General features: G+C 41.5%; 1 protein-coding gene across 2 annotated transcripts in view; it reads right to left on the bottom strand.

Annotated features, from left to right (window-relative positions):
* Positions 1 to 12,590: 12,590 nt before the first annotated feature.
* SLC12A7 (solute carrier family 12 member 7) overlaps positions 12,591 to 23,207 on the bottom strand; it is a 574,243-nt gene continuing 563,626 nt past the window's right edge. For both annotated transcript variants that reach the window (XM_040353352.1, XM_040353353.1), the window contains exon 24: positions 12,591 to 14,428. In XM_040353352.1, coding sequence (XP_040209286.1) covers positions 14,337 to 14,428 — 92 coding nt within the window. In that variant the 3' untranslated portion in view covers positions 12,591 to 14,336. The remainder of the gene's footprint in view (positions 14,429 to 23,207) is intronic.

Genomic DNA, 23,207 nt, shown 5'->3' with positions numbered 1-23,207 from the left:
GACCCCTTTAGGTCTTACTAATCCAGCCATGATAGCTGTATTCATTCCCTATAAACTCACTGCTAATTACTCCGCCCCATCAATGAAAGTTTAAATGTTAAACTTGCTCATCCAGATGATGCTTTTGGGGAGTTTTGATGGAAAGATTAAACAATTTCTCAAATATTATGGATGAGATTTTAAATGAGACAAGTGTTATTGATCTGTTAAATGAAGAACTAAGGGAATTGGGTAGACTGGCCTTACAAGAAAGAATGGCTTTAGATTATCTATTAGCTTCAGAAGGAGGGTTTTGTCAATTTATTGGAAACAAATGTTGTACATTGATTTCACAGTATGGAGATAGAGTAAGTGAGCACTTGGGGAAAATAAAGGAACTGCAACAGAAAGTGAGAAGTGTAGCAGAAGAAGGATGGAATCCATTTAAGGGAATGGGAGGTGCAGGAGGATGGTTTAGTGGATTGTGTTTATGGGTAAAGATAGTTGGTGTTGTGATACTGATGGGTACTGGTGCATATTTCATCTACAAGTGCCTTCTCTGCATGATCAAAGGATCCAGAATGAATCAAGCAGCCGGACATGAATATGAACTGCAACCGATAACCGAATAATCATTACTGGGGGAATGGTGATGTTGCCCTCAAGATGCATCATCCCTCTACAGGACAAAGATGTCTAAAATTTTGTTCTTGTGGACAGTACCTTGGACTTATGATTGTATCTTAGAATTTATCCCTTTCAGGGATAAAAGGAGGAAATTGTTGGATTATAATTGACAATACCTATTCCATTTTGATCATGCAGCATTCATTTTAGAAATTATAGAGAAAATCTGTTTAGAGGTAAAAAATATTTAGAAGGGACTTTCATACCGATGACATACTTGTCTATTTACTTTTTGATAAGGACTTAGAATTTTCAGGGGTAGCGTGACATTTTTAAACAGCCCACTTTGAATAAAGAAGCAGAATCAACAAACAGGAATCTAGGTAAAGTCACGGATAATCAATCATTATAGTTTTAGGAGTGTCTTGTTCATTTGTATGCTGATTGGCCTAAAGACATGGCACCATTATCCGCCTCATATGATGTATTTTATTATATATGCTGTACCAAGAAATAATACAAGCAGAATTCTAGCATCTTACTTGTCTCCAGTGGTGTTTTGAATTCTCCATGTGCATGTCAAGGACAGATAACAGCGGTGACTTTGACAGAATTTAACAACAGATACTCAGAGAAGCCCACTGAAGGAACTGCAGGCAGCCAATTGAACCCTAAAGACAGTCTGTGTCTTACATGTGTCTTATATAATTCATTGACATTGATCTTGGGGAACTTATGCTATCCTACATCTATGGATATGCATTTGAACCTGCTGCTTGCTGGACATAGAATATAGTCCCACACTGCACTTTAAGGCACCATCGGTTATATGACTGATTTAATCATATACTATCCTTTTTAAGAATATTCTGGTGTTTTTCATCTGTGGCTTGATATAGCCATCTGGGTAGTCTACTTTTTGTCTGCATGTTACATTGCAAGGTCTCCTTTCTCCTCCCACATAAAAAAGGTATGTGTGGATAGATAAATATAATTAAAGCTTTCCCACACTAATATAGATATATAACTACCCCAAACACACCTCCAAGATGACCACTGCCTTGCTAAAGAATCTGAGGGTAAAGATGGACTGGCCAAGCATGTCTTCAGACCTAAACCCAGATTGGGCATCTGTGGGGCATCCTCAAATGGAAGGTGGAGGAGCGTATGGTCTCCAACATCCACCAGCTCTGTGATGTCATCATGGAGGAGTGGAAGAGGACTCCAGAGGCAACCTGTGAAGCTCTGGTGAACGCCATGCCCAAGAGGGCTAAGGCAGTGCTGGAAAATAATGGTGGCCAGACAAAAGATTGATACTTTGAGCCCAATTTGGCCATTTTCACATAGGGGTGTACTCACTTTTGTTGCAAGCGATTTATACATTAATGGCTGTGTCTGAAGTTATTTTGAGGGGACAACAAATTTAAAGTTATAGAAGCTGTACACTCACTACTTTACATTGTAGCAAAGTGTCATTTCCTTAGTGTTGTCACATGAAAAGATATAATAAAATATTAAAAAAATGCGAGAGGTGTACTCAATTTTCCCCACTGTGTGTGTGTGTATATATAAAAGTATTATTTGATCCCCTGCAGATTTTGTAAGTCTGCCCACTTACAAAGAAATTATACAAATGTTATAAATTGAATTGCAGTTCAGTAAGTAAAATACGTTTTTGATCCCCAAGCAAAACATGACTTCGTACTTGGTTGAGAAACCCTTGTTAGCAAGCACAAAGGTAAGAGGTTTCATGTAGTTAGTGACCAGGTTTGCACACTGCTCGGGAGGAATTTTGGTCCACTCTTTTTACGGATCTTCTTCAGGGACTTAAGGAATAGATTGAAGAGAAGGACCTCTGAGATGGATGGTCTAAGAAATACTACCTGTGCCTCAAGCACACCAGAGAGGCAGAAGGAGCTTAAGGAACTGAACAAGTAGCTTAGGAACTGGTAAAGTGAGAAGTGGTTCAGGTTCCTGGAGCACTGGGCTGACTTCTCAGTTGGTTACTGGCGCTTTCATAGGGACGGGCTGCACCTCAATGGGGAGGGTGCAGCTCTATTGGGAAAAATAATGGCCACGAAGTTGGAGGGGCTTTAAAAGTAGGTGTTATTCAGCGGAAGCGACAGCCTGCAGTGAGCAAAGGACAGAGGGAAGTAGCATCAGTAGCGATAATATAGCTGTAACATCTAATCTCAGGGCGAATGAGTGGACAAATCAAGAACAAAGCCTGAGAAAACATGAGGAGAAATTAATATGCACTCGTACAACACTGAGAGGCGTATACACAAATGCCAGGAGCCTAGCTAACAAAATGGATGAACTGGAGCTGCCAATACACGAGGAGGACTTAAAGTGATTGTAAAGTCAAATTTTTTTCTATAAAAATAAAATTTTATATTTACCTGCTCTGATCCTCCTCTTCTCAGGTGCCTCTTCTGCGCTCTGGCCCCTCCCTCCAGTTGTGTGCCCCCACAGCAAGCAACCTGCCATTCCTGTCCCTCTGCTCACAAAATGTCTATTTGGTTTTATAAAGATGGTTAGGTTAAGGTGTAAATTACGCTTGGAGCTTGTAAAGGGTCAAGGTTGGAGACCATATTGTTCAGAGTTCAGAGAACATCCTAATCTCGCTTTTAAATTCAGTGATAGCAGTCTGTTGTACTTTGACCACCTTAATGGTGGAAATATAATGACCCCTTGTGAATGCCTTAAAGGCATCCCAAAACATTTCAGGAGAGGATGACCCTGTATTGGACTCCCAGTAATTATGTAAGACCTGTGGGGGGTGTTCCGAGACATTAGCGTGGAAAATCTAGTGGCAACCAAGATGCCACATGGATCTCACTACGGAGGACAGGAATGTATAGTGTAATAGCCAGGGGGCTATGGTCTAAAAGGCCTAAAAAGTAAGCTGCATCAACAATATCTGCCAGCATGGAGGGGGTTAGCAAAGGCATAGTCAATCTTGGAGATGGTTTTATAGGAGGTAGAGACACAGGAAGTTTTCATGGAAGGTCACTTCTATCTCAACCTCCAGTGAGGCCAGCAGAAAGGGCATAGCTGGATAAGTCCCTGGCAAAGGACTTAGGCCTGTCCAGATCCAGTGAGAGTATGGCATTAAAATCCCCCATTAGTAACATTTTAGCGGGACAATAGGGGGTGATTCTCTCCAGAATGGTATACAGTCTTCTGGAGTGGGAATAAGGGGAGAAAGGGGGGGGACAGATCTGTAGGTAATGATCAAGGGGTGGGGAACACACTTAGGGAAAGGGTGACTAGTATCCTGAGGGGGTGGGACCACTGTCAGTAAATCAAGGAAAAGAGGCAAATAATACAGTGTAGTAGGGCAACTTGACAGCAGGGCTCCTTCATTATCAGTTACTGACTCAAACCCAACATAAAGGGGGGGGCTCACGGCTACAAGTTCAGAGAAAATTTGGGCATGGGGCTAGCTGGAACTGGTAGTCAAAAGGCATGGTAAACATACAAAAACGGTCAGGTTTTTGTTTTTAATCCAATGGGCCAAGGCCGCATACTTGCTGTGTACCGGGAACAAAGGCACTCCTCATCCAAGGAACTTCTAGGTGCAAACTTCAGCGACCATCCAGCCAGGATACTGCGGCCCCTGGGGTTTCAAAGAGCCTGGTGTGGTCACCATCCGAAGCTTACTGGGATAAAGCAGGCTGAACTTGAGGCCTTGACCCCGCAGCCGCTTATGGACCTTTTGTGAAGGGGTGGTGTCAATGCTGAATCTCGTTTCGCCCGAGCTGCTGCCAGGATATGGTCCCGGTAATTAAGGAGCTTGAGGCGAAAAGGCTGTGATGGTGCCCTGGGCACTGGAGGAGTTGGGGGGACCCTGTGGGCCTTTTCTTTGTTTACGAACGATTTTTATTTTGTGGCAAAGAAAAGGACATACATTCAGATACGGAACATAACTCGCATATCATCTGCAATTAATATTCAAGCTGATAATAGTCACATAACAAGTGGCAGTTGGTTACAAGCAGCATTAATGTTTTCCATAACCTGTGACTGTCATATCCGGATCTATTATTTATGCATAAAAGAAAATTAAAAAGGTATAACAGATATAAAATTATAGGGAGGGGGGCACTTTGGCTGTGATGTAAATTGTATATGTATGCCACATCAAACCTGAACCGTAATAGCCATTTGATGACCAGGAGGCCCACTTTATTTCGAATACCGGCATAGTGTCCATCAAAGTGTGGTGGACTCTTTCCATAAGATGGATCGCTTCCATGCATCTTAACACTTGCGATCGCCAGTGTATCGCTATTGCCCAGTGTACTGCATTGAAGAGCGTGTGGGCAAATTTCTGAGCTAGGGGGTGGCCTCTGATAGGTCAGGGTATGGTGAATCTCAATGATCTGAACTTTGGTAGCTATCTTTTGCCATAGGGGCTGAAGAATGAAAATATGTGAAGATGCGTGCCTCGATTGGGGCAACCTCGGAAGCAGTTCCCCAGAACCAAGGGGCTAAATCTATTCAATCTTGAGGGAGTATAATACCATCTGGTGTGGAGTTTTACCACCGTTTTCCTTACTGCTTTAGATTTCGTACATTTGTGCATATTTGACACCATATCTACCCAATTCTCAGGGGCCATCTCTAGACCTCTGCTGAGGGTGTGTCTAACAATTAGTAGCACACATTGTAGTTTCTTGTTAATTCTTGGTCTTGCCTGGAGCAAAAAAGTGGTTTTGCCCGTGACTGAAGATTGAGAATTGGTGCATTTGCGTTGCTGAGCTCCATTCTGAACATCATACGGATTGGTTGCAGGGAGACCTGACTTCCCTATGTTCCATGAGACTGATGCAAAGCAGTCTTTCCTTCTGGTAAGCAGGCAGTCTTATTTCACGGGTGCAGTGTGGAGACCTAGTCCATTAGCAGCAACTTGGAGTTCACTTCATCACCTTTCTTGGCAGCTGTTTTCATCACAAGATTTAATGCTGGACTTTTTCACTTAACCCTTATCACTGAGTGGTTTTTGAAGTTTTGTTTTCCTATCACACTAAACCCTTACTTAATTTTTCTTTCTGGCTTTCTTTTCAACCTAGGATGAGCTTTTATTTATATATATTTTCATGATTTTTATAATATATCATTTATCAGCGCTGCACTTCCTTCTGTTTTTTTCCATCTCTAGACCTGTTTCTGCTTCCCAACTGAGCATTGCTTGTGATTTTATGGGAAGGTTGCGTTCAGATATCGATACATGGTTGAGATAGTGCCCATATCTTTGAAGGAAAAACCTACACAGGTGTTCAAATGTATTGGTTGAATTAGTTGCCTCTCTTTGGTAGTGAGTGGAATAGAAATGTCTAACCTGTAAATATTTGTAGAACACTGATCTAGGTAGGGCATGTTTTTCTTGCAGAAAGGTATAAGAGCTAAAGGGGGGTTCTTGGGTCAATAACTCAAATGGTTAAACCAGTTGTGTTCAGTGGAAAAAGTCTTGGGTAGTGTGGAATGCAACAGGGAATCTGGGGTCGCGTAAAAAATGAGGCTGTGGGGAGCCAGTGCATATCATGTTTTATATTAAGAACACAGCTGTGACAATTGGCCTACTACTCCATTCCATGGTGTCAGATCTTTGGGCCTAATTTGATCTAACCAAAGGAGACCTGGGAGGTAATATGGGTCAACGAGGCTCATTCAAATTGGAGCCATGGGACGCACCCAGGGGGTGTGTGGCACTTACACCAATCTGGCGGAGGCATAGTAAAGCCACAGGTGTGGTAGACCCAGACCTCCCAGGGTCCTTGGTTGGTAGAGTAGTTTCTTATTCAACCGGGGCTTTTTAGCTTGCCAGATAAAAGCATTCACCTCCTTCTGAATTAGCTCAATGGTCTGGCGGGAAACATATAGAGGCAATGATCTAAAATAGAATAGCAGCTTAGGGAGTATTGACATCTTGATGGCCTGAATCCTACCTAAAAATGAGATGTGGTAGGCAGACCACAGGCATAATAATTGCTTGATGCAAGCAAATACCGCGGGGTAATTTGCAATGTAAATAGTGCAGCAACAGTGTAATACTCTTATGCAGTCATGGTTCATGTATAATCAAATGAGACATATATAGTGCTCTCCATTTTACCTAAAACCCACCTTTTATTAAATAAAAAAAATGCTACTTGCAAACATAGCACTGAAACCCCAGTGCTAAGATACGAGCACGTAACATAACATGTGTAAAACCAGGAAGGTGGCTGTACGGACGTCACGGAGCCCTCGAGTGGGCTAGAGGCTCAATTGCCAATGTGAATAGCAAAAGGGATAGGGGACATCCCTGCCTGGTCCCGCGGCCCAGTGTGAAATACTCAGAGGTAGAGCCTTAAAACCGTGGCCAAATGCTCCCTGAAACCAAAATTTGGAAAGGATAAATTTTAAGTAAGTCCAAGACACGCTATCAAATGCCTTATGTACGTCAAGGCTTAGCAAAAGGACTTTGTCTGTGTCTTGTATTATATTAGTGGCCAAACGAATATTATCTGTGATTTGCCTAGTGGGGATAAAGCCTGTCTGGTCTGGGGAGATCAACGTGGGAATAATAACCAAAAGTCTATCCGCTAGGAGACGACCAAAAAGTTTCCAGGTCGTTGTTTATGACCGAAATAGTGTGGTAATTTTGGGGAAGAGAGTCCTGTGGGACTTTTCAATGACAAAGATGGGTGGCATAGCAGTAAGATCAAGCAGCGTAGTAAGGAAGGACTCTGCAAATTCTGCCAACCTAGGGCCTTCAGCACGCTCAGGTAGGCCAATGATTCGGATGTTATTTCACCTAATGCGATTCTCAGTGTCAATTGCTTTTTCTCGGAGGGCCTTTACCTGCATAGCGTGTAATTTGCGTGAATCAGATCTAGTGGTAGCTTGGATCTATCTGAATTTGTCAATCCAGGCGAATAAGGCTAATATCTGTAGTCAGGTAGGTATTTTCACAGTGAGAGTGTCCTTACAAGCTTTTATGGCTTCTAGAATGTCAGTAGAGGTAGGGCCTGTCGCCTCTCCAGACAGTCTGCATGCCAATCAACATCTTACGAGCTGTATGCCTCGTGTCCAAGATGGCCGCTTGAGAAGAGAGGCGAGGAGTGCTTGTGGGAAAATGGGAGCAGTGTACCCGCCTGGACCCCAGGATGTCAACTGAGAGGTTCTGAGGAAGAGGAGAAGGAGCTCAGATGATCGTCAGGATGATAGTAGGAATGGAGCCCAGGTGCTGCACGTCCACTCGTTCTCACATCAGTGCCATGCCCCCCCTTTATTGTGTAGTACACTCAGTGTCCACAGAAACATTATCAAATGGTGTTAGTTTCTACACGTGTATATTTTTAGAAAGATGAAAACCTGAGGGCATAGGAGCTACACGACTTTTTGGAACTCAAGTAGCCTTCTCTATTTTTATCAGTGAAATTAAATCCATACATGCAGATAATATGCATCTTAAAAAAAAAAAAAAAATTGAATATTTAATTTAATTATTTGGCTATATTATCACTACCACTAACAAATCAAGTTTTACTGTATCACAATGTTTAAACTTGTCTTTACTTATATTTAAAATTTAAAAATGTAAAGCATAACAGACTAGCAAATGCAGAATACATTTATGACAAATTAAAGGTATTATTTCAGAATTCAAAAACCACAAAGTCACATTTTAAAGATGTTCACTAAAAAGATAAACAGTTAAACATTTTTTTGTTTTTAAAGACGAGCACAAAAATTCCAAACGCACTTTAAGATTACAAATGTCAACTATTTTATTGCCAGAACTAATATTATAAAAAGGATCAGCCAAAATATTTATGATCTATAAGAATTTACAACATAATGTGCACAATTTATTAACAGAATATAAATATTTATATAAACACATTGGTACAATGTTCAAAAAAATAGAATACACTTTAAACTTATTTAATTTTTATTTAAATTTACATTACAGCTAAAGCTTAAATGAAAGGGTTAAAAACAAACATCCATTAGTTATTCTGTATTTCACAATTATGATTAAATAATAGACTTGATGAATACAAATAGCACTGGCATTAAATGCTAACTTCAAATAGCAGACTGGGTGAATATTTAACAAATCTCATCTAAATGGAACTGAGGAAATACCCTTTTAACGGTAAAGCTACTGTTGGTATTTTCAGTTAGTTGTGAATTTCCAATGCAATTACATATAAAATCAAACGTTTTTGCATTATGAAGGCACACAACTTTTTTGGCTTAATGAACTGTATATTATCAAAAGTCATACTCAAAACAATGAAATATTTAAAGAATTTCGCTCCTTGGCATGTTCAAATATATATGTTTTTATTACATTTAAGAGAAGCAACTTAATATTTAAAAAGGTTCGGATTAAAGGGTTTGTAAAGGTTTGTTTTTTATTTTCTAAATACGTTCCTTTAAGCTAGTGCATTGTTGGTTCACTTAACTTTTCCTTTGATTTCCCTTCTAAATGTTTTTTTTTCTTTGTCTGAATTTCTCACTTCCTGTTTCTCCTCAGTAAGCTGTTCTGGCTGTGAGTTAGTCAGCCAGAACAGCTCGGATGATGGGGGCAAGCTTACTGAGGAGAAACAGGAAGTGAGAAATTCAGACAAAGAAAAAACATTTTAGAAGGGAAATCAAAGGAAAAGGTCAGTGAACCAATAATGCACTAGCTTAAAGAAACCTATTTAGAAAATAAAAAAAAAACCTTTACAACCCCTTTAATATATCTTTGGTGTTAAGAATGTTGGTAAAACTGCATGCATGAAGGGAAAGTGCAAACTGTATTTCTGGGTTCAGGATAGACTTCAAACCAAGTTGTTGTTTTTTTATTACTACATAGAGTAAATTATAGGTATTACTTTAAACAATCTTTTAAGTGTATCGGCCTACAATGGCCACTGCAAACTTAACCTTATCATACACCAAGTTCGGCCATAAATGTATTAAAATTTGGTTTGTTCATCAGGGACCAGCTGGCTTTTGATCCATGTATGGGTAAGATGGTTGTGAAGAATTCCAAAAAGTGGAAGTTCCATTTTTAGGTGGAACTCCACTTTAAGTTAGTTAGTTAAGTTAGGCTAAGATATTCCACTATAACATCACAAATAAGTAAGACCTGGAGGGGTTCTTTAGTGTTAGTTCCAACTTTAATTGTTTTAAGGTGTGTGTGTGTGGGGGGGGGGGGGCAAGACCTGAAAGCACAATGCATAAATTCTCAAAGCGCTCTCCAATTCTGGTCATAGAACACGCTGCCTAAAAAGTAAGATTATTCACAGGAGATAGTGCCGACACCTGCCATGTTTCTCATCTTCTGGTTAAAATGACAAAGATAAAAGGTGAAGTGATTTGAGATTTCCTTCAAGAAAGCTTTTGACTTCAGGTGAGAATTACAGCAGTTAATGCAGGTTTGCCTCCATAGCAGAGGGAAAAATCATGCCCTTTACCAACAAAACAAATGCCTCTCATTTTGACATGTTTTCACCCTCAAGAAAGTAAAACAACTGATTCTTGTAAGCAATACTCAAAAATGGGAGCATCACTTGCTGTTGGAAAAAAATTATAATGTCACATTATATTGTTTAGATATAATAGGATTAGAGATGCTGTCTGCATTGTTTTCATTTAACAAATATGACTTGGTCAAGATTATCTCTCAACATGCAAACTGCAGGAGTAGTGATAGAAGCACAAACTAGCCACAGTGTATTGAGATACATTTGCAAAGTAGGAAGATCATGTTATAGAATATAAGGTTTATATAGCCCCCAAAGGACAGTGTGCTTATCAAGTATATGGAAGGTATGTTTTACAGCCAAAATGCAGCGATAGGAAGTGTCCTAATGCATCAAGTGCAGTATGATTACAAGCTGAGCATCAATGTACACAGCAGGTGTTAAACGTACCCTATATATCAAGCATGAATGCAGTACTTGAAAGAAGCACTCAATCAGTTACTAACGTTGCCTAGTTTGCACAGGCTTCAGCTTGTATAAGGGCAGTGTGTATGGCAAGTTTTCCTGAAGTCCCTAAAGCATCCTTTAGCAATTGTTTGGTAATGTTAAACATAGATCTTAAAAAGAATGTTGACCATCCAGCACCAGCTTGGGACTGTTAAATACATATCCTAATGAAAAGATTGCTAACAGCTACTTTAAACATGGAATTAAATAAGGAAGGGGGGGGTGAAAGGGGGAAGGAATAAACCAAAACATGGGGAAAGAAACAGAAGGGAAGGGAAGAGGAGGGATAAGGGGAAGGAAAAAACAAAAGGGAAGGGTAAGACAAGATACACAAGGGAAGCACCCACATTAGCCACATCCGTAAATGGTAAGAATATAGAAAAAAAAAACAATCCAAGGAATGAGCAAAGGTCGGACTTTGAGGCAAGCGGTAGTATATAAAAAATATATTATTTATTACAAAAATGAAAAAAATATTTGTACACAATAACCATGGTATAATAGAGAGTGAATAAACACAATCACAATAAAGCCATATAGATATTCATGAGTAGTGAGTAAATCCTTTGAAGTCGCCTACGCATTTCGCCGTGGGGATTCTTCAGAACGAGACAAACAGGATTTTTTGCTAATATGTAGATATTGTTTCATAATCTGGAACAATACATATCACATTAATACAGCACAAAGACAATGATAATGATTTTACAAAAATGCTTATTGAATTATTTAAAAACAAAAGAAATAAACAGACAAAGGTTACATCACATGGTTACGTCACCTAATGCATCACGGTAGGTGCATCCATCCAAAAGACTCCGAACATATAGGGAGAATGCACAAATATTGTGAGATTATTTAACTTTTGATGGCACCACAAAATGGTCATCTGTTAAGGATATGCAATAAAATAATATAAGGAAATATATATATGCATCAAAAAGGATACATATGTCAAGGTTGTATAAATATATGATAGGCATACTACATGTATGAAGTGGAAAGGATTTACTGTAAAAAAAAAAAAAAAAAAAGGGGGAGAAGTAGAAAACAAAAAGAAGGAGCAAGGTGAGTAAGCACACCAGGAGTAAATAAGTTTGGCCCAAAGCCCATATAGACGATATAAGTGATACACCAGGTGTGTGGATTAACAAATGATATTAATAAAACATCATACCAATGATCCAAACTTAATGCATCTATGATGGTACTTTCATGATGTCAGAAATTAGACAATCACATCCAGATATTGGAAAGATATATGGAAAGAATATATATAATTTTATTATATTTTTCGATTCCCTGATATATATTCTTTTTTTGTTTTCTACTTTCCCCCTTTTTTTTTTACAGTAAATCCTTTCCACTCTCTATGTAGTATGCCTATCATATATTTATACAACCTTGACATATGTATCCTTTTTGATGTGTATATATATATATATATATATATATATATATATATATATATATATATATATATATATCCTTATATTATTTTATTGCATATCCTTAACAGATGACCATTTTGTGGTGCCATCAAAAGTTAAATAATCTCACAATATTTGTGCATTTTCCCTATATGTTCGGAGTCTTTTGGATGGATGCACCTACCGTGATGCATTAGGTGACGTAACCATGTGATGTAACCTTTGTCTGTTTATTTCTTTCATTTTTAAATAATTCAATAAGCATTTTTGTAAAATCATTATCATTGTCTTTGTGCTGTATTAATGTGATATGTATGGTTCCAGATTATGAAACAATATCTACATATTAGCAAAAAATCCTGTTTGTCTCGTCCTGAAGAAGCCCCACGGCGAAACGCGTAGGCGACTTCAAAGGATTTACTCACTACTCATGAATATCTATATGGCTTTATTGTGATTGTATTTATTCACTCTCTATTATACCATGGTTATTGTGTAAATTTTTTTTTTCATTTTTGTAATAAATAATATATTTTATATACTTCCATTTGCCTCAAAGTCCGACCTTTGCTCATTCCTTGGATTGTTTTTTTTTCTATATTCCTACTTTAAACATGATTTAAGCTGCACTGAAGCCTGCTAGCAATTTGTTTAAAGTAACCTTTACCACTAGGATCTGTATTTAACAGTGTGATTTTGGTGCGATTGTCACACAGCAAATCACAATGCAAACTGGTGCTGCTTGGTACTTTATAATCTCAAAACGCACTACAATCGCAGAACGCAGGATCAGGTGCCATTATTTTAAATGGAACCTAAAATGGTTTGATTTTGGTGCGATTGTCACACAGCAAATCACATTGCATCTAGCTTGTCACCCAAAATGGAGCAGGAGCTTCTTTTGTGTGACTAGCTTTATGCGATTTTCTGCACGATAAATCAGGCAATGATTCTGCACCACATTTCGGGTGCCATTAAAGTTAATGGTACCTGAACCTGCGTTTTGAGATTGTAGTGTGTTTTGAGACCACAGGCAGAATCGCACGGACACCAGTTCTCTTGGCAGAAAAAAAACCAAAAACGCTAATTAAGGCTTCATGCACACTGGCCTAAAAATAGTTGTTTCTATAGAAGTTTTTGTGTTTTGCCTATAGAAACAGCTCAATCTTATCCTAATGTGGCCATGCACATTAGGACATTTAGAGGCATATTTTAAGCTCAGTGTTTAGAGAAAGGAAACAAAAACCCTTCTGATTTGCATTTGTGATTGGAGCTTTCTGGCAGAAAAAAAACACTAAACTGCACAAAAATGCTCTGGATGAGAATTTTTTTTCTGAAAAACGGAGCTGCCCTTTTTTAAAGCCCAGTGTACATGAAGCCATAGAGTATTTTTTGTAAAGGAGTTTAAAAGCTTTTAAGAGAGCTTAGAAGCATTCAGTGTTTTATTCTGTCAAAAAACACAAAACAGAAGTTTTTTTCTCCTTCTCTAAACTCTGAGCTAAAACTATCCCTCTAAACGTCCTAATGTGCATGGACACATAGTAAAACATTGAGCTGCTTCTATAGGCAAAACACAAAACTCTTCTACAAGCAGCATTTTTTTTAAGATCCAAGAAAGTTTGCTGAAAGTTCTGAAAATGCTTTGTAAATGCATGCTGTTCACGCTGCCCTTTACAAGTTGAAGTTCATGTGAACTAAGCTTTAAGCAGAAGTAAACCCAATTTAACAGTTTCGAAAAACAGTTACAATCCCTGCATGAGCCAGGAATGTAACTGTCACATTGGTTGTGCTTTCAATCAAACTGTCAAACCATCCAATTTGCTGGAATCAGAACTGATCACACATGCAGCATCATGGCAGTTTCCTTGGCTGAAAACAATAAGAGGATTTACGTCCACTTTAAGTAGATTCACACACCTGCTAGAACCCATGTATGGAAGACTAACCATACATACAAAGTACTGAAATGTTTACATTTTAGGGCTATTTAATGCAACATAATTCAGTTTAAATCATATTGTTTCTATAGTGCAGGAGTTTTCAAATGCAACTTGGTATTTACAATGTTTATTTAATTGCATTTTCTAAAACGTAATCATTTTGTTCTATTCACATGCTGTAAAATGTATTGCATATTTATAAGAAATTATTTGATTTATAATAAAATCGAGAAATGCAGAAAAATACTATTTTAGAAAGTTTAAACCAAAAATATACCAAACGTGGTATACAATTTCAAGTATTTAGAAACAAATAAAGTTAGCAGTCTTTGTTTTTCCTATTCAGTGTGCTTTTCATATGTAAATTTCTTCTTGGATTCTTAAGAGTAAATGGTGATTACTTCTCTACCACCGCCACGTACAAGAAGCACTCTGTTTAAACCTTCTGTCAAAACCTCTAAGAACTCCATATCTGACAATATGTTAAGGTAAACCATTCAAAAGAGAAAGAAATTAAAGTCAATTGGTCTTTGAAAGCAAAAATTGAACACTTTTGAAAAACAGGCAAAATTCTGAAATGTAGAAAGTATACACAGAAAAATAGGCTTGTATTACAAATAATTGTGTTTTAAATTTCTTTGGCACTTTAAAAATATTATACTGATCTATAGAACAATAGACCGACTTAAACCAGCTTTCCAGAACTTCCAAAAAGTGTAATTCCTGTATTTTTAACACTTTCTCTTTACGCATGTAACTATACTAAACAGTCCTCCTGACCTTGCTGCCAGGTTGTGCCGTTAGTGTCAAGCATGAGGCTCTTGAATTTTTTTTTTTGTTACCTGCTAGAGCCAATCTATTAGCTACTTACTTTCTCTATCAATATCTAATATGGGTATTCACATACTAGTAAAATATCTTCTGAAGCAACACAAAAGGGGTTTGTATAGTATATTTTTCTGGTTTTAGCCATAATGTTTATCGCAGAATCCATTTTTTATGCTTTATAATTTGTAATGCTGTATATCCTTCAGTGCATGACATTTACTTGGACTAAAGTATACCTGTACCCAGACTGGATACATTCAAGTTATTAAAATATTATTTTACTGGCAGTACATGAGTTTTAAAACAAGTCCTTAAGGATCTGAAGGCACTGTGTGGCAATTCATCTTCAAACTTCATACCAATGGCACACTGGTAAGGATGTAGTTGGATTCTTGGCAACTTTATTACAGAAAGTCGCTCTCTCAGCAAAGACCTGTCCAGCCCTCTAACGATGGCAGTAGTACCCCAATCTTAGGAGATTGGAAATTGTGTTGAACTGGATAAAGGGATATTAGCGCGAGTAGCTTTCCTGCCTTCTAATATAAAAACAGTGCATCTGCTCTGTGCAAGCTTCCAATCACCCAAATGCTCTGAGGGATGGGATATGGGGGATGTTAGATGTTTGAGGTTAAAACCCTCAAACTTGTGTACACCACATTGCATCTGCACCAAAGTAGGAGACAGTTACAAAGCCCAGTAAAGCTTTACTGCAACACGACAAAGTTCTACCCACTTAGCTAGATTCAGGTAGGGCGGCGCATCTTTCAGGCGGCGTAGCGTATCGTATTTACGTTACGCCGCCGTAAGTCAGAGAGGCATGTGCTGTATTCACAAAGCACTTGCCTCCTAAGTTACGGCGGCGTTGCGTAAATGGGGCCGGCATAAGCGCGCCTAATTCAAAGGAGGATGAGGGGGCGTGTTTTATGTAAAGGATTGGTGACCCGACCTGATTGACGTTTTTTACGAACGGCGCATGCGCCGTCCGTGTACATATTCCAGTGTACATTGCTCCAAAGTACGCCGCAAGGACGTATTGGTTTCGACGTGAACATAAATTACGTCCAGCCCCATTCACGGACGACTTACGCAAACAACGTAAAATTTTCAAATTCCGACGCGGGAACGACGGCCATACTTAACATTGGCTAGGCCAGCTATTTGTTGGAATAACTTTATGCCGGAAAAAGCCTTACGTAAATGGCGTATCTTTACTGCGACAGGCGCACGTACGTTCGTGAATCGGCGTATCTAGTCATTTGCATATTCTATGCCGAACTCAGTGGAAGCGCTACCTAGCGGCCAGCGTAAATATGCACCCTAAGATACGACGGCGTAGGAGACTTACGCCGCTCGTATCTTAGCCGAATTTAAGCATATCTGGTTTCCAGAATACGCTTAAATTTACGACGGCGTAGATTCTGCGTTACGAGGGCGTATCTACTGATACGCCGGTGTAACTGTTTCTGAATCTGGCCAACCGTCTATAAATGTGCATCAGAATTTTTGCCCACCAGGAAGCAGCATGGGGAAGAAGGTACCTACAGTATAAAATGTGGCCAGCCCCTTACCAAAATGATGGCAGAAAGTGGAGAAATGCCACAAGAATAAAGTAAAACAAGTAGGACAAAATATGAATGAATGAGTGACTTGTATAGCACTACACATGCGACCTGAATCGCCTCTAGACGCTTTTTGCAGCCAGTGTCTTCCTGGCTGGTGCAGTCACTTACCCTGTAGGATCTCGACACGCTTGGGACAAACAGTTGTACACACATATATACTGGGCCAATTTGGACAAGATCCAATTAACCTACAAGCATGTCTTTGGAGGATGGGAGGAAACCGGAGTACCCGGGGGAAACCCACGCAGACACAGGGAGAACATGCAAACTCCAGGCATATGGTGTTGTGGTCGGGATTCGAACCAGCGACCCTTTTGCTGCTAGGTGAAAGTGCTAACCACTACACCACTGTGTAGAATGATCACCTATTTTTGTGCTTACTGTGAATCCCTTTAGCCAGTTATTATCCCTTCCACTCCCAGCATGCTTTAGTTTTGTTGAAAAACAGCACTGGCTGTAAGTCATAAATCCTGATAGAAACTTAAAAAGCTTATTTTATAGTAAAACAATAGCATTTTAGGCTTACCTGTAAAATACCTAAAATGAATCGGGTACAGTTTGGGTATCTTGACAGCCAGAGGGGATGGTTGTCACAATAAAACAGCCGAAACTTGAGATTTCTCCATTTGCGCTGTTTTGCGTGGGTGGAAAAATCTGTTGGAGAAGTCTATGTGTGTATGGCTAGCTTAACGGCACTTTCACCCCCTTCCTTCCCAGACCAATTTTCAGCTCTCTCGCATTCTTAAAGTGGAGTTCCACCCATAAATATAACATTACATCAGTAGTTTTAAAAAAATGTCATTAGTCCTTTAAGAATTTTTTTTTTTTTAGATGCCTTCAAAGTGTTGTTGCTAGGCAGAATAGTTAATCTTCCCTCTTCCTGCACCTAGGTGCTTAAGCTTCCTAACCTACACCGCACAGACTCCTGGGAATGTATTGGGTGTAACTTTCCAGGAGTCTGTGCACTCCCCAGTCTCGAAGAATCATGTGACTTGGACAGTACAGGTGCTGAAACCTGATCTGAAACCTATTACACTGCTTGTGCAGCACTGAGCATGTGCGAGATCTGCAAGGCTGAAATCCAGGAAGTCATACAGTCTGGCTTCATGATGCCCACACTTAAGATGGCCCCAGTCAATTTCTATTTTATAAAGTGTCTAAATGCTGTAACAACCTAACAAAACGGACCTTAGTTTACAGACTAACTTTACTAGAAAACATTAAGCTTGTGTATTACAGGGGTATTTATATTTAAAAAGTGAAATTGTGGCCGGAACTCCGCTTTAATGACATTTGCGCAGTCATGCAACACCGTACCCAAATGAAATTTTTATCATTTTGTTCACACAAATAGAGCTTTATTTTGGTGGTATTTATTCACGACTCCATTTTTTTTTTTTGCGATATAAGCAAAAAAGAAGAGCGGAAATTTGAAAAAAAAAATTGGATTTTTTGTACTCACCGTAAAATACTTTTCGCTGTCGTCCATGGACGGACACAGCTCCTTAAATCTTGACATGTGGGTTATGTTCCTGTTCACAGGAGAGGACTAGGCAGAAACATGTTAGATAATTAAATACATGTACCTTTAACAGAGTTGAACAGCCCCGCCAAGGGGGCGGTCCCTCCGGACATAACCCTGCAGCAAGCAGCCTCAGTTCATAACAAGCAGTACAAACCGAAAAAGGAGGGGTGGGTGCTGTGTGCATCCATGGACGACAGAGAAAAGGATTTTACGGTGAGTACAAAAAATCCTATTTTCTCTTATCGTCCATGGACGGACACAGCTCCTTAAATCTTGACAAGTGGGACGTCCCCAAGCAGTGTCAAAAACGAGGGGTGGGAACAGTATCAGTAAAAACTATTAAACTTCACTCCAAAACAAGCAAAGCTCCGCAACGGAGGAGGTGCAACCATAAACAGCTGCCTGCAAAACCTTGCGGCCGAAGGAAGCATCATAAGATGCACTGACATCAACCTTGTAAAATTTGGAAAAAGTGTGAACGGGCGACCAAGTCGCCGGCTTGCACACCTGTGAGAGACACTTGATGTCGGAAAACCCAGGAAGCACCAATTGCCCGGTTGAATGTGCTGTGACCGGAAAGGGGGTGCCCGCCCCCTAAGAGCATAGGCCTGTATGATGGTCTGCCAGATCCACCGAGAAATGGTGGCTGACGAGACCGCCAGGCCCTTCTGTGGACCAGACACGGACACAAAACGTGAGTCATACCTCCGAAACGGAGCCGTAGCAGACAGGTACACCCGCAAAGAGCATACCCATCTAAAGTATGAAGCGCAACCTTCCTAGGATGCGTTGGCCAAGGACATATGGATGAAAGTCCAAAACCACCTTCGAAAGAAAGAAAGGTTGTGGGCGCAACACCGCCTTATCCTTATGGAGGATCAAGTATGGCGACTTGCAAGACAAGGCCCTCAACTCAGAAACCCTTCTGACAGAAGTAATAGCCGCCAAAAAGGCCACCTTCAGATGATGGAGTCAAGAGAGGAATCCCTCTGATGTTTTCAGGGAGGTTCCTGAAGAACCGAGAGCACCAGATTCAAATCCCATGGTGGAAGAGGTGGTTTATCTGTCCTAAAATCTGTCCCTTAATGGTGCTTAAGGCAAGATTCTGATCCACTCCACGCTGTAAAAACAGCAGGACTCTGGACACTGAGTATGTCCGTGGACGCCACCCCATCTCTTCGCACAAAGAGATGTAGGCCTTTCAGGTGCGATAGTAGATCTTCCTGGAAGAAGACTTCCGTGCCCTCAGCAAGGTTGAGATGACCGAGCCGGAAAGACCCCGGTCCCTTAATACCTGGCTTTCATTGGCAATGCCGTTAAAACCAGTGACTGCAAAGCAGGATGAAGTATGGGACCTTGAGATAGAAGGTCCTCCCACATTGGCAGCCGCCAGGGTACATCCGCCACCAGGCGCACGAGATTGGCGTGCCAAGGACGCCGAGGCCAATCTGGAGTGATTAGAATCATCTGGATCCCCTCGGCCTCCACTCTGCAGAGCAGCCGAGGAAGCAACTTTAATGGGGGAAAGGCATAAAGTAGCCGATACTCACCCCACGGGGCCATCAACACGTCTGCCCAGGGTTCTCTGGACCTGGCCACGAACCTCGACACCTTGCGGTTGAGGCGAGAGGCCAGGAGATCCACGTCCGGTGTGCCCCATCGCCTGCAAAGGAGTTGAAACACCTCCAGATGTAATGACCATTCTCCCTGGTCCAGCATCTGGCGACTCAGGTAGTCTGCCTGCCAGTTTTATACGCCTGGAATGTAGACGTCCCACAGAGCCGGCACGCTTTTTTCCTCCCACCTTAGGATGTGAGCGACCCCGGACGCTGCAGCCGAGCTCTGTGTTCACCCCTGATGGTTGACATAAGCCACCGACTGAATCCTGATCGGGAGACCTTGCAACCTCCTTGACCACGATGAGAGGCACAGCCTGATTGCCCGGAGTTCTAGAACATTGATAGGCAGACGGGATTCTTCTAGAGTCCAGCGACCCTGGGCCGACTGGACCCCACAGCCGCCCCCCCAACACGTGAGGCTGGCGTCTGCCGTCCACTGGAAGGGAATAAACGACTACCCAGACCGAAAAGCCAGGGATCTCAGCCACCAATTCAGAGAGACTCAGACAAGGTGGCTTACCTGAATCTGCGATCCAGAGACAAAGGAGATTTGTTCCACTTGGACAGTATCTCCTTCTGCAAAACACGAGTGTGGAACTGGGCATACGGTACCGCCCCAAAGGAGGCAACCATCAGGCCCAGGACTTGCATGCAAAAACTGAGAGACGACCATTTGCGAGATGCCAACACCTTCACTGCAGACTGAAGAGTCAGCAACTTCCCCAGGGGAAGAAAGACCTTCACTTCCAAGGAGTCCAGAATCAACCCTAGGTACTCCAAACGCTGAGTCGGCACCAGGGCCGACTTCTGAAAGTTTAACACCCACCCGAATTCTTGGAGGGTCTGGCTGGCTATAGACACATTTTCCCCCAATTCTGAGCCAGAAGCTGCTCTCAGAAGAAGGTCGTCTAAGTAGCCCACGATGGCAATGCCTCGCTGTCTCAGCAAAGATAGGATCGGTGCAAGCACCTTGGTGAAAACTCCTGGTGCAGACGCTAGACCAAAAGGCTTACCCGCGGGCCCCGACTGACGAAAATACCGCTTCTGAGTGGGGAAAGAAGGACCAGGCTTATGGCGGGGCTCCTTCCCCCTGGTGGACTGAGGGAGGAGATTACTCTTACCCCCAGTGACATCCTTGATAATGTCATTGCGCCGCTGCGCGCGATCTCCCTCCTTCTGAGGGACGCTCACTATGCTCTCGTGGCCACTGTTGCAACCTCAGTGGCCCGTGAACTGGGGCTGTACAAGAGGCCTTCCTCTGTTTGTCAGGCTCTACCTGAAGGTACATGCCAATGTGTATTTGTCTGCATTAATATGGTAAGTGAATCCAATGGGAGTGGTTTCATAATTAATAATCAGCTGGTGCACCTGCAGGGTTCCAATGAGGAAAATTGCAGCGTCTGCATCCCTTTAGATGTGATTTCCTATTGGGAGCTTCTCAACAAAAACCGGAGTTAGACTTAAACCGGTTATTCTTTTTCTAGGAGTCCAGGACAGCCTCTGAGACGTATGGCTCCTCCCTCCGGGACAGGAAACACGTATACCAAATAAAAGGCGGTCCTCCAGGCCTCCTCTTCAGATTAACCAAGAACTACCGGAAGGCTCTGAAAAGACATAACATACTAACACATCGTCAGTACACACATCAAACTCCAGTTAATGATATAAACACCGGGTGGGAAACCAGGCTGTTCTGGAAGACTCCTAGAAAAAGAGTTACCGGTAAGTCTAACTCCGGTTTTCTCCTTTCGTCTTCCAGGACAGCCTCTGAAATAAGCAAGGAACTTACTTTGTTAGGGCGGGACCACTGCCTGGAGGACCTTTCGTCCGAATGTCTGTTCCTTATCAGACAGACAGTAGATCCAGACGATAGTGTTTGTCAAACGTAGAGTAACTGGACCATGTTGCTGCCTTGCAGATGTCCTCTGGAGAGGCGCCAGCCCTCTCTGCCCCTAAACTAGAGACTGCTCTGGTCAAATATGCCTTGACTAATGAAGCTTGAGCCCCTACCAACTCATAAGCTTCTATAATTTCCATTCTTATCCATCTAGCGATTGAAGATTTGGATGCCTTATAACCTTTGCGGGCCACATCTGACTTCCTGAAACTACTGGTGACCAAGGAGTCCTTGATAGAGTCTGATAATCCTAACCTGAATTGGCTTCAGGTGACGTCGAGGCGAGCCTGCTGATTCATATTACTACTAAGCCTTATTGACCACATTTTAATTAATCTGGTCAACATCATGTGGTAAGGAGCCATCCATTATTACTTTGGTGACCTATAGGTGAAGGCGGACCACTCCCTTCTCGCACTTTGTTTGAAGATCTACAAGCACTTTGCATTTGCACTTTATCTCTGCAATCTGGGATTGCACTATTTGTATTTGTATTTGCACTTGGACTTGATCCAATCTTGGAACGTTGCACTCATCGTGCTTTTTTTTTTTTTTGGACTTTTTATTTCTTTTTTTTTTTCAAATATATGTTTTATTGAGAAAGCACATGTGGAGAAATTCCAACATTACAACAGAAACGTACATGAACTCAAAAAAAAAAAAAAAACAAGTACAGAGAAGTCGTTATACATTTCAGCCATTACCGTAATATGTCACTGTACAGGATCTCACGTGAAAAGGGGACACAACGACATGTACATTGCATTCTATTCAGATATGGATAGCATCAGTGAGCAGGAACCTCCCCGTGCTTAAATTTTATCTTAAATAGGAGTTAAAGTGAAATAAGGTGAAGCAGAGAGAGAACGAAGAGGAGGGAGAGGGGGGGGGAAGAAGAAGGGGGGAAAGAGGAGGGGAGAATAGGGGGGAGCACAGACAGGGCGAGGGTGGGGAGCGGACAACTCCAAACCCGACCAGAGCGACATCAATGTCCAAGTAGGGAAGCACCCTCATCTGAAAAAAATAAAAACATTCCAGATACCCCAGACCTCCGTGAAGGCTTCATGTTTATGAGAATCAAATCCTCCATTTGTTTTGTTTCCTCCACCCTCCGCAGCCAGCACCCAACCGTCGGTGGGCTCTGCTGCTTCCAGCGGAGGGGGATGATGCCTTAGCGGCATTCACTAGGTGGCATACCAACGATTTTTTGTAGGACTTAACCGACATCGTTGACAGGTGTAGCAGAAAAAACGACGCGTCGTCCGGGATCTCATATTCCGTAAACGTTTGTGTGATGCGGCGAACCTCCGCCCAGAAACTCGTCAGTCCTGGGCAGGACCAGAAAATGTGTAGTAAGGAGCCAGCGTCCACCCCACACCGCCAACAGCGGTCCGAGGTAGAAGGGAAACATTTGTGCAACCTGGTGGGCGTGAGGTACCACCTGGAGAAGAGTTTAAAATTGGTTTCCTGTAGTCTGGTGCAGGATGAGGACTTTATTGCTAAGGTGATGATACGTTGTTTCTGTACTACTGAGAAAGTCCGGTTAAGGTCAGACTCCCATCTCTCTAAGCAGCGTAAGCTAGGCTGTGTGGGGGGTGAGTTTAAAAGAGAATACATTTGTGAAAGAGTCTGACGCCGGCCCGGCCTCCGAGCAGCACTCCTCAAAGGTCGTCAGTGGACGTGAGAACTTCTGTGGGTCAGGGATAGAGTGAAGGAAGTGGTGCAATTGCACCACCTTCCAAAAGGGAAGGCTGTAGTCA

Source organism: Rana temporaria, chromosome 5 (genome assembly GCF_905171775.1).
Source record: "Rana temporaria chromosome 5, aRanTem1.1, whole genome shotgun sequence".
Lineage (NCBI taxonomy): Eukaryota > Metazoa > Chordata > Amphibia > Anura > Ranidae > Rana > Rana temporaria.
The sequence above is the reverse complement of the archived record's forward strand: the minus strand, read 5'-3'. Positions and strand labels throughout refer to the sequence as shown.